This window comes from Mobula hypostoma, chromosome 18, assembly GCF_963921235.1.
Source record: "Mobula hypostoma chromosome 18, sMobHyp1.1, whole genome shotgun sequence".
NCBI classification, from domain to species: domain Eukaryota; kingdom Metazoa; phylum Chordata; class Chondrichthyes; order Myliobatiformes; family Myliobatidae; genus Mobula; species Mobula hypostoma.
Window position 1 is genome coordinate 33415626 of NC_086114.1, and position 12982 is coordinate 33428607.

General features: G+C 44.2%; 1 protein-coding gene across 1 annotated transcript; it reads left to right on the top strand.

The window, feature by feature from the left end:
* The first annotated feature begins 1919 nt into the window (after positions 1–1919).
* Positions 1920–9872, top strand: rbp3 (retinol binding protein 3). Its single transcript, XM_063070700.1, has 4 exons — positions 1920–4919; positions 5025–5215; positions 9321–9463; positions 9547–9872. The coding sequence occupies exons 1-4, from the start codon at positions 1920–1922 to the stop codon at positions 9870–9872; spliced, it is 3660 nt and encodes a 1219-aa protein (XP_062926770.1).
* The last annotated feature ends 3110 nt before the right edge of the window (positions 9873–12982 follow it).

Genomic DNA, 12982 nt, shown 5'->3' on the forward strand with positions numbered 1-12982 from the left:
CGGGTCGGTGTAAGATGTTTTCACTTTTGGAGTAGTTGGATTAACTAATCCGAAGAGGAATCAAATTAAAGTACTTCTACAGTGATTACCTAAGAATAATATAATATATTCATTAGACGTTCAATGAGCACGGAAAATATTGAAATTGAGATCTACTGTTGAAATCGAGTTTTTTATTTGAAAGGTTAAAACATCGTACGTTCCGTAGTACGAGACCAGTTTGATAATCTCCCTGGTATCATGTCAGCAAATTATACTTCCAATTTAACTGACTGAGGCGGCGGATTCTTTCTAGAGTGCTGATGTGACATAAATTTATGTTTTTTAATATCCTACACTGTCGATTTAAGTTGGAAGATACATATGGATTATGTAGAGGTAACATATTGGCTTTAAGTCTATTAACTTCATTTTCCAAATGTCATCCCAAAGAAAGGAGAGAGAAAATAGGGTTTCCATAAAAGATCATCTGAATCACCTATAATTCCCCTAGAGCATTTCCTTTACAGCTTGTGCTAACTTCGGATCATAGACACACATCAAAACAGCACGGGAGTTCAACCAAGATCGAGATGGTTTCCCATCTGCTCTGGAAGCTGAATACTTAGTAACGGGTACTGAGATTCGATCATCACTAGATCTAATGTTGATTGTGTTTTTTCTAAATAATTAAAAGGAATTTGAAGCTCATTGTTATCTAACAGCTATGCGGCATTTCAAATGCATTGTAGGTAGTAACACGCCATGAACAAAAGCATCTGGCCGTGTAACCGCCCACTCAGTCTTCGCCCGTTTTGGATTACGACTCAAACACGAGGAAATCTGCAGATGCTGGAAATTCAAGCTTGGATTACTCTCGCTCATTTCCTTCCAAAGCTCCGGGCGGATCTGATATTAGCAAAGAACTTACAGTGTATTCATTTATTTTTATTTCAATCCCACGCTATCTCTTTCCGTTCTGCTGCCCTTATTCACATGACTATTTTGAAATGATAAATACCATTAATGTTGATTTTGGTTACAATCATTCCATTAAAGCGAAAGTCTATTTTATTAAATCAGTTTTTTTCAAAAATTTCTATCACATTGGCTTACCAATCTTTCTCCCACTTAGAATATCAAAATATTCGGATAAATGCCCGAAAGCTAAGGTGGGAACACATTCAGTTGCCAAAGTGCAACCCGTCGCCTTCGTCATCGCACTGACCCCAAATGCAGGAAGCTAAGGTGATAAGTAGCCTCAAAATAAGCGCCTCCATTGGCTGAGACCGCTGATAAGACACGGCCATATGTTCCTCAGCGGTGTTAAAAAGTTAATCACATATTGCGTGGGGATTAGTGTCACAACAGATTCCATTTATGTGATGCAGTGGGAAACTTGGGTTTTAATGCTGTGCTTATAAAAGAAGATAGAAAACCGGAGGGGAGGAAGAAATCAATCTCTCCAAAAATAGAAAGTAGAATTGAAAGAAAATTATCGGGATAGTAGAGCATTTGATAGGCTATTTATTGATCACTAATTAGCAGCCAGATGTATTCTGATTTTTTTCTTTCCTATTCGTAAAGAAATTCTCCATGCAATATTAACTACAACCTTTGCTTAGCCGGCAATAAGCAAACTTCACTTTTGGCTATTCTGCCAGATCTACCATTCTGTGCAAATTTGAGATTCATAGCTGGAATTGGAACCACCTAACGCTGGGAAACTAAGTTTATTTATGCACGGCGCTTTTTTAATGTTATTTATAGGCAACGGTTCGGGAGTCTGCACTCTAATGAGATTATACGCTCAACAGAAATGAGTACTTTAATCTCTCTCATCCGGAGCACAGAGGTTTAAGAGACAGCTTTCATTTCAGTCCGAATTGAAGGGTGTTGCTCCAGGTCGGTTTCCCCGATGCACTGGAGCTTTGTGAAAAATGACGACAAGGACGATCATTTGCCTGGCGCTTTTGTTACTGCAGCATGTGCCCACCAGCGGGACGTTTCAATCCACGCTGATGCTGGACATGGCTAAGATCCTGCTGGATAACTATTGCTTCCCAGAGAATTTAGTTGGGATGAAAGAGGCCATCAGGCAAGTCAATCAGAGTGGCGACATATTGCGTGTGAATGATCCGCAAAGTCTTGCGGCAATGTTGACCTCTGGTGTCCAGGGGGCCTTGAGCGACCCCCGACTACTGGTCACGTACGAGCCCGGGACGTCTCTCCCTGAACCGGTCAACCTCCCTCCCCCGAGCCCTGAGATACTCATGGCCTTGGTCCAAAATTCAATCAAATTCGAAATCTTGGAAAATAGCATTGGCTACTTGAGAATTGATCATATTATCGAGGAGGACATCGTCAAAGTAGTTGGCCCGATTCTAGTGAACACGATTTGGAAATCCATGGTTAGCACCAGCGCGATGATCCTGGATCTCCGTTACAGCAGCAGCGGAAAGGTCTCCGGTATTCCTTTCATTATATCTTACTTCTGCGATGTAAACCCTGCGATACATATCGACTCTATCTATGACCGCCCGTCCAATACCACAAAGGATATATGGACCCTACCCGTTCTGTTGGGTGAAAGATACGACAAGCATAAAGACGTCCTGGTGCTTATTAGCAAGAACACCAATGGGGTAGCCGAGGACGTAGCGTACATCCTGAAGCAGTTAGACCGCGGCCTTTTGGTGGGGGAGCGGACAGCGGGAGGCTCGCTCAACGTTCAAAAGCTGCGCATTGGTTCGTCTGACTTCTTCATCACTGTTCCCCTCTCCAGGTCGGTCAGCCCCATCACCGGCCAGAGCTGGGAAGTGAACGGTGTGTTCCCCTGTGTACCGGTAAATGCAGACAGAGCCCTTGAGAAAGCCACCTCCATTCTGGCTGTAAGGAAAGAAATGCCCAATGTAATCCGGAAAGTCACCGAGCTGTTGAGAGCCCACTATTGCTTTGTAGATCAGGTACCGTCCCTGGCCCTGCAAATTGCTAAAGTTGCTCGCTCGGCTGTAACTTCAGAACAAGACCTGGCAGCAAAACTTAACTACGAGCTTCAGACCATCTCCGAAGATCCTCGTCTAATGATTAGCGTAAAGTCAGAACCTCCGGTCACCACAGAACAGAGCCCATCCGAGGTCTTACCAACAGATGCCAATTACCTCCGGCAAATTGTAGACGCTGTGTTTCAGGTGCAAATCTTACCTGGCAATACGGGGTACTTGAAATTTGATGTGTTTCCTACTGAGTCGGCATTGACGAAACTGAAGCCTTACATAGTTGAGAAAGTGTGGGGCCCAATTCAGGACACGGACAATTTAATAATAGATCTTAGGCACAACGTAGGTGGCACTTCGGCCGCTGTGCCCGTGTTGCTGTCATACTTCCAAGACCGGCACCCACCCGTTCGTCTGTACACCGTTTTCAACAGGCTGGACAACTCCACCAAAGAATACTTTACGCTTCCTGATTTGGGTGGGAACTTCTATGGATCAAAAAAGGGCGTCTACGTGCTGACCAGCCACCGCACTGCCACAGCGGCCGAGGAGCTCGCCTACCTGATGCAGTCTCTAAGCAGGGCCACCGTGATTGGGGAGATCACATCCGGTACTCTTCTTCATTCCCAATCTTTTCACATAGAAAACACCAATTTGTTTATTACTGTCCCTTTCATAAACTTTATAGATAATAATGGGGAGAGTTGGCTGGGCGGTGGAGTGGTACCCGATGCCATAGTGTTGGCAGAAGAGGCGATAGACAAGGCGAAGGATGTTCTAAAGTTCCATGCTAAAGTGTTCAAGCTAGTGGAAGACACTGGGCATCTCCTGAATGTCCACTATGCCATTCCAGAAGTGGCCGCCAAGGTCAGTTCGCTGCTCAGATCAAAATGGTTGGATGGTTTATACCGCTCTGTTGTAGACTACGAGTCATTGGCTGCCCAGTTGACCTCCGACCTGAAGGAGACCTCTGGTGACCACCACTTCCACGTCTTCTATAGCGAGAGCGCGCCTGAGGTCCTAGACGGCCACATTGGCAAAATCCCTTCCCCCGAGGAGCTCGACCACACAATTCAAGCCCTCTTCAAGGTTGAAGTGTTGCCAAAAAATATTGGGTATCTACGGTTTGATATGATGGCCGACGGAGAAATCATCGACGCTATTGTCCCACAGTTACTCGACCAAGTTTGGAACAAACTGGTCAATACAGACGTTCTGATTATTGACATGAGATACAACGTCGGTGGCTATTCAACTGCAATTCCGATTTTATGTTCTTACTTCTTTGACTCCGAACCTCTCCGTCACCTTTATACTGTGTTTACCCGCTCCTCCTCGTCCACTTTGGAAGTATGGACACTACCCGAGGTACTTGGCCAAAGATACGCCTCCAATAAGGACATTTACATCCTAACGAGTCATATCACAGGTTCTGCCGCAGAGGCGTTCACCAGAGTAATGAAAGACCAGAACAGGGCAACAGTGGTCGGGGAGCCAACCATTGGAGGCGTCCTGTCCGTATCTACCTACCAGATAGGAGACAGCAACCTTTATGTTTCGATTCCAAATCAGGTCGCTGTAAGTGCCGTGACGGGAAAGGCTTGGAGCCTCTCTGGCACTGAACCGCATATTTTGGTCCAAGCCAGCGAAGCTATGGGTGTGGCCCTTGGCATCATAGATCTTCGAGCCAAGGTCCCAGGGATTGTGCGCACGGCCGGGAAGTTGGTGGCAGATAATTATGCATTTGCTGAGACCGGTGCCAAGGTAGCGAGGCTGATCGCCGACTTGATTCAAGACGGGAAGTATGATGTCATTAATTCCGAGGTGGAGCTGGCTCAGAAGTTGTCGGAGGACCTGCAGAAACTCTCCGGAGATAAACATCTCAGGGTAGCTTATATCCCAGACGATCTGAAGGACCATATCCCCAGTGTGGTCCCCATGCCGGTAGGATAACAGAAATTTTCTAACCCGAAATCCCAGGACATTGAGAAACAATCTACTGTTTTCGGCATTTGTGTCCATTAATTCCTCCTATTCCCTTTCCCCCAGATTCCACCTCCTGAGATGTTTGAAGACTTGATTAAATTTTCCTTCCAGACGAAAGTGTTTGAGAATGGTGTCGGCTACCTCCGTTTCGACATGTTCGGCGACATTGACTTGATTACCCAAGTGTCCGATCTAATGGCAGTTCACGTATGGAATAAGATCGCGCACACGATTGCACTAATTGTGGATCTGAGGTAATGCAAAGTTTAAAGTAAATGTATTATCAGTCTACGTATATATCACCTTGAGATTCGTTTTCTTTGCACTTGGTAACATTAATTGGTCGTGTGCAGTGTTATCTTCAACTCAAACCTGAATGGTCTGGCAGTGGAAATTATGCGCAAGATGGTGCGCTCATAGAGTCAAACAATAGGGACAGTGTCCCACACATCAAAGTTGCTGGTGAACGCAGCAGGCCAGGCAGCATTTCTAGAAAGAGGTACAGTCGACGTTTCAGGCCGGGACCCTTCATCAGTAACTCTTCCTTCAGTTAGTCCTGACGAAGGGTCTCGGACTGAAACGTCGACTGTACCTCTTCCTAGAGATGCTGCCTGGCCTGCTGCGTTCACCAGCAACTTTGATGTGTGTTGCTTGAATTTCCAGCATCTGCAGAATTCCTGTTGTTTGGGACAGTGTCCCTTCCACCCACTGAAGTCGCGCTGGATATCAAACGCCCATTTGCACTATTCCTGCAAAATTCCAGTTTATTCTTCCCACATCCCCATTAACTCCCCTAACTTCTGACACTCACCTGCACACTCAGGGAAAGTTAACGTGGTCAATTAACCTACCAAACCTTATCATTGTTCACTGTCAACACTTGATGACGGTTCTATGTGGATCAGCGTTCAAATGGTTTTCAACTGTTGACTATGCAAGTTAATTCGACAACTCATGTTTCCTTCGTAGTGCAGTGTGTGTTTCAATCCCTGATCAATTTCCGGGTCTCAAAAGTATTTAAAACTAATCAAAATACTTTGCCAAACTTCAGTTTTCCGAGAGAATCTCATTAAGATGTGTAATGTAGTACGCATTAATTCAGTTAAAATTCAGTTTAACCAGTTAAAATGATCACTGAGACTAGTTAGTCTTTCAAAAGCTTCTATGCGGGAGACGAACTGAAAGTTTCCTCTGTCTTGTGTGCGTCTGTGGTGGAAGCATGTGTCTCAGGTAGACTGTCTCTTGACAGCTTTCTAAGCACTGAAAGGCCCTGTAAGTAACCAGAGTCATGTTAAGATCCAATAGCTGCAATGAGTTTTATTCCAATGCTTCCAAATGCAAGGTACACTGCTAAGCTTTCTTGGAGAGTTCCCGTACAAGAACTGATAGGGGACAAATAAGGAGAGGTCGCACCTCAACAATTGGATTTACATCCCAACCTGTGAAGATCTATATCCTGAATTGAATGGAAACCGTACCTGCTTAGTCACTTAAGCCTATCACCTCTACTGGGGCATACAGAAGCTCGCCAGAGTCCTCTATCCTGGGCCAGACTTTCAAGTTGTCCCCAGGAGTCTTCTAGGCGAAGATCCTTCCTCTCCCAGGAATAAGGACTTAGTCTTGGCGTTCTCTGTGATTTTTCACAGACTGACGTTTCTGACGCCATTCCCAACCCTTCTCCTTTCGCAGCCGGGCTTGGTACCGTCCATGGCGGAGTTGAACGGAAGCCATCTCGGGTCGTAAATGTCAGAACTGGAATTGGGACTGATTTGTTACTGTCACGTGTGCCTAGAGATCGTAGAAAGTTTGTTTTTGTTTGCCTATCGTTGAGGAAACAACTCCAACTGCGACTGACAAAAATCTATGCTCTGAATTAAAATAACAATTTTAATTCGTCTTGATATTCAGCTTCAATAATTACTGTATAAGGAAACTGAGATAATAAATATTTATTGCAATATCCGATCGAGGTGAATCAAAGTATTCCAGGGCTCCTGACTAGGTTTCGGTGTTTTTTTTTCTCAGAGTATCTTTTGTTTTCCAACTGGATGAAGGCATTCTCCGTTGGGTACCTGTGATTGAGCAGCATAAAATGGCTTTGAGACGGTCACCATCTTCCCCAAGAGATTAGGCACAATCCACCAACTACGCCTAGTTTGGCAGTTACTTGGCAATTTATCCACGTTCCCTTATGGTTGGCTAATGTAGGAAGTGGGAGATAGCAATGTCGATTTAAAAACAATGGAGGGCGCTGTTGAGGTTAGAACAGCAGCAGATCATTGAGGCAGAGGCAGATTTGCATCATTGCCATCACAGACTTAGACAAGACTGAGAAAACCCTCAGTCCGTCTCCCGCAAAGCTACAGTCGCCGAGTATGACTGCTGGCGTGCTTATACCCCACACGGCAAGTTGTTGCATTATTTATTAGCAACGTGTATCGCCCTGATTTTAGAAACTGCTGCGAGGGGTCTAAAACCTGATTCTGCGTGTAGAATCCGAACTATCAAATTCAGTTACTGAAGATAACGAATCAGGCTTGTTATAGATCTCCGGGATTTCATTTCATTTCCGATCAAGACTATGTTATCAAACGCTGGTATTTCACTTTTAATGCTTAGGAATTATCCTGATGTTGGAAAAAAGGGCAAATCCATGAATTTCCTAAAGTCATATATTACCGTTTTCCTATTACGACAATGAGTCCAAATTTTGACGAACGACATAAGCAAGCCAATTCTATACAATCAGGCCGAATCTTTGGGTTAGTGATTCACGTCATCTGCTCAAGTTTTGTTTTTTATTTAGAGATACAGACCGCAATAGGTCCTTCGAGCTGCACCGCCCAGCAACCCCCGACATGCCCCATTTTACCCTAACCTACTCACTGTACAATTTACAATGACCACTTAACCTGCCCGGTAGGTCTTTGCACTGTGGGAGGAAACCGGATGAGCCGGTGAAAACCCACGCATTCCACTGAGGCACGTACGGAGACGCTTTACAGAGGACGCCGGGATTGAACTCCCATTTCCGGTGCCCCGTACGCTACTGGGACGCTACATCTTATTTCCTTTGGGGGGGGGAGAGTATTTACTACTAATAGTGAACTGGAGCAAGTGTGCAGAATTCAACTAATTTTTCCCTAATTATCCAATAGAATAACGTAATAATTCTAATTCTTGATCCGTTAAAACATTGGGAAGGCGGGGTTGAGATAGTCGTAGCTCTTGAAAGATACCAAGTAAGTTCTGTTTTTGAACATCCACAAAATACTGGAGGAATTCTGGGTTCGGGCAGCATTTATGGAGAAGAATAAATATTCGACGTTTCGGGCCGAGATCTTCAACTGGACTAGAAAGGAAGAGAGCAGAAGCCAGTATGAGAAGATGCGGGGAGGGAGAAACGTATGAACTAGCAGGTGGTAGACGAGGGGAATGTGAGTGGGAGAAGGAAAATTGAAGTAAGAAGCGGGGCAAGATAGATGGAAGATTAAAGGGCTGAAGAAGAAGGTAGCTAACAGGAGATGTCAGTGGACCATGGAAGAAAGGGAAGATGGAGGGGAACCAGAGGAAGGTGGTGGTCAGGCGAGGAGAAGATGGGGGAGGGGGAAGAGGAACCACAATGATGAAAGAAAAGAGAGGGGAATGGGAAGAAATGGGCGGAAGTTAGAGAAATCGATGTTCATGCTATCAGGTTGTAATATGAGGTGTTGCTCCTCCAACCTGAGTTTCGCCTCGTCATTGTGGTTGAGTTAGGCCATGGACAGACATATCAGAATAGAACAGGAAGTCAAATTGAAATGGATAGCCACGGGGAGTTCCTGTCTTTCTACGGCGGATAGTGCAAAGATACTCGGCAAAACAATTTTGTTATTGAAAACCAGTTTTAAAAAAACCACCGTGAGGACAGAAGAGTGGTGGCTTGTTGATGGAGATGGAAGAGTGGGGAACTGATGTTCAGATGTACCGCCGGAACAATAAAATGCCGGAGGAACTCAACGGGTCAGACAACATCTGGATGGCTTCAGTCCAGATGAAAATTCTCGCCCCAGAACGACGACTGTCCATTTCTCTCCGTTGTTGCTGCCTGAGCCGCTAAACTCCTTCGGCGTCGTGTTCGTTGTAGTAGATTTTAATGCTCCATTGAGTGAATGGATGGGTCTTGACATTGGAGCAACACGAATGTCAAAGCCTCCTAGAACTATACTGCGGTGGTAAGTAACAGATTAGTTCTTCACACGTGTTTAAATTAATTATGGGTGTTGCCTAATTTACTCGTGTCCCCTCTGCCCCCCCCCCCACCTTAGTGTACAGTTGTTTACAAGCTTAACGAATGCAAACACGTTATGTTTGGCTTAGGAACAACATTGGAGGACCCACCTCTTCTATCCCAACCCTGTGCTCCTATTTCTTTGACGATGGGAACCCGGTGCTCCTGGATACTGTTTACAATAGACCTATTGACACAACCTACGAAATATGGACCGTTCCTTGGTCAGCAGGTAAGAATAGAAGACAGCATCTGCTTCATTGTTCATTCTCAGTCATAATCCCGCCTGATTACGGTGTTATTCATTTTGTCAAGGGGAGCGATATGGTTCTAACCGGGAGCTAATTGTCCTCACAAGCAACGTCACTTCGGGAGCAGCTGAACAATTCGCCTTCGTGATGAAAAGAGTGGGAAGAGCTCTCATCGTCGGCGAGTTGACGAGTGGCGGATGTCACCCTCCACAAACCTATCATGTAGACGACACCGACCTCTACCTGACTATGCCGACTATCAGGTCGTCCAGTCTAGGTGGAACCTCCTGGGAAGGAGCCGGAGTCGCACCTCACATCAATGTCCCCGCTGCCACAGCGCTGGAGACGGCTAAGGAGATCCTGAGAAGCCATTTGCACGGACGTACCTAATTTACTCCTCTGGAGATTCACAGTGTATAATTGTTGCTAATTGCTTCCTGAATAGAATGCCTAGAGTTGGGAGTAGAAGGAGTAAAGTCTCACCGTAGAGACTACAAGCGCGCTTTAAGTAGGAGTGTATTCTCAGGTCTCAGTTGATGTCGCTCGGAGTGAAATAACGGGTCTTCACTGCCTGTCTGGTTGTGTGACATTTTGGACATTTTTGGCACCGTTAGTTGCCCTCGTTTTGTTTGCCTTGTTTGCACTTGTCTAAGACACTTATTTTCTTGCATTTTATGTAATTGTTTTTAGATTGGTCTCTATTTACTTTTTCATAGTTTGCTCCAACGCCCATTATCTGAAATATAGGACAATGCTTCAGATAAACGGAGTAACCTTACTTCAAGGGCACTCTGCCAACCGGCTTCCAATTACGAAAAAAATAGCAGGACGTTTTCCGAAAGCAAGGCTGTGCTATGGGTGCCTCGGAAGTCACCGCTGTCTCTTTCAATACAACTTTGATCGATTTTAGACTACTGTCTGTGGTTGATTTTATTGGTTATATGGATATCAGTTATAGGTCTAAGCAACTTGCTATTTAACTCTGGAAATCTCCTTGTATACCGAGGCCTAAAGAAAATTATATTACCCATAATTTCAGGTAAGACATGAACGAGCCAAAAAAAATCGCTTTAATAACCTTAAGGGTTGAGAAAGCATTGGCACAATTGATCCCTTTGGTGGGATGTGATGGAGAACTCCCCCGGCCTGTTTAGGTATACTGTATATCACTATTTCATCTAAGGCAGGTGACCCTGAATTTGGTTTGAGAGTAAATTGAACTCTTTTGAAATGAATTCTGGCAGAAATGAACTGAAATTATATTACGTCAGGTACCAACTCAAACTCAATGTGTGTAGTCCCTGAGAAGGAAGACTGACGCTTCAAGACTTCCCTGTGGAATTAAATGAAGTGATTTGTAACTAAGGATTGCTACTTTCAGATCGTTGCACATGATTGTGCTAAAGTAAAGTGGTATTCTACAAAGAGGAGCCTAAAATAAAATCCTTAATACATATCCAAAACGATTTGTAAAAATCTCGAGTTTTATTTTGAAGGGGTGTGAGAGGAAACACTTCTAATTGTCTCGGTATATAAGTAATATCAAAACTGTTTATTTGTTTAAAAAATTGTAGAAAAAGAATAGTTTGACTAAAATGTAAGTGGCATTAATTGCACCTTCTGTATAATCACACCCTTCCTCCAATATGGTGACCGCAACTGTGCGCGGTAAAACAGAAGCCTGACCAGGGTTGGCACTGATTTACCGTAACCTCACTGCTCTTAGAATGTGGCCTGCTGGTATTTTTATCGTCCATTTGAGAAACAACTAGAAAAAAAAAGCATTATCATCTTTATATATTGTCCTACGGCAGAGAATGAAGCCTTTCTGTCTGTCAAGTCCTTGCCGGCTCTCAGTACGATATGAATCCCATTGCCCCTTTCTGACCCCACCCACACTAGCCGTAGTTAATCATCCCACCAATCAGCAGGTCTTTTGAGATGCGGGGGGGGGCGGTGGAGGGAGGGGACATGCAGTTACAGGGAAAACGTGCAAATTCCACACAAGCAACACTGGGTCAGTAAGTCCAACATTTTTGTGCCAGAACACTGCAAAGAGTACTCCGGGTAACAATCTATAGACAATAAATAACCTTACACATAAAACAATGCGGGAAACTACGTACAAGTGGACCAAAATGAATAAAATAATAATATGCATCTGAAGGTTGGCATAATTAATCCCCTCAGTAATAAATTATTAACCAAATAGTTAACACCTCCGGCCTGACTGACGGCTGACTTCTTATATGAGAAGGTGTGCATAGAACTATACAGCGCGTCTCTGACATTTGGAATTTAAGATGGGGCTTCGAGTATCCAAATAATCGTATGCTTGTGTAAATATTATTTAATTGCACTTGTCTTCTTATTTAGTGGCGAAAATTGCATTCGTTAAATCTATTTTCTCCCTTTCGAATTAAGTTTTTTTTTGTCGGAAAAATCTTTCCCGATAAACTTTTCAAACCAGTAACATTAAAGCATTCGTCAATCAGTTTGCAATATTCACAGCGGTCTTTTCTCAAGGTGGGTGTAAGTGACTTTTTAACAAATACTGTATAGAAGGAACAATACACGTTTCAAATCGGTGATCTTTGGTTTCAAGTTTTGACTGTTCAACAGTTCGGATTTCTATTTTCTATCATTTCGCAATATAGTTATAGGCTCGCTGAGACAAAAAGCAGAAGAACCGATCCCATGGCAATTGACCATATACATTAATCCTATTTACCATCATTGCGTTCGCAGCCTTCTGAGCCTTGTGACTCTCTCGCTCGTCCAGACACTTTTAAAATGTTATGAGATACTTGCCTCTGGCATCCATCCGGACGGGGTGCTCCCGAATCCAACCACCGCCCTGGTGATTTCTTCATATTCGCGTCTCCCTTATCCTCCTTCCACCTCGCATATTGATTTCCATTCTAAAAGGCGCCACTTTAAACACCGTGCGTTATTTCGTGTTAGGGGGAATAACTTCTAGCATTCGTAGGCGGGTAGCAGGATACTTTAGCTTGAAGAATCACCACTCTGCTTAAATTCTGTTCGGCCCAACTTCCACAGATCGGCGTTAGTCTCTGCTAAACCGATGGAGTTTGCTCCTCAGCCCCTAAAACGCTAACAATCTAAATCAGTTTTATTTGGGTTAGATGCCCTCAGAACACTCTCGGACACCATCTTCTCCCCAAACCACAGTAAACCTCCGTGAACTTAATACTGTAAAATATAGCGCAGAAATCGATTTGGAGCCGTACCGTTAGGTGTAGCTATTGTTGAATCCTATCGACTAAACCAATGTATGCTGTGCATCCGGAAACAGATCACTGTCCGCTCACCTTCTGCCGGCTAATAGTGACGTCCTGTACCATTTCGCATTTCACTGCTAAACAATATCGCAGTTCGCTCGCTACCAGACAGTGTCGCAATGAAGCGAATGGCTTCTTTCAACGAGGAAAGATTTCAAGCAGTTAGTACAATCTCAGAGTGAGCGTCAATTATTTGTG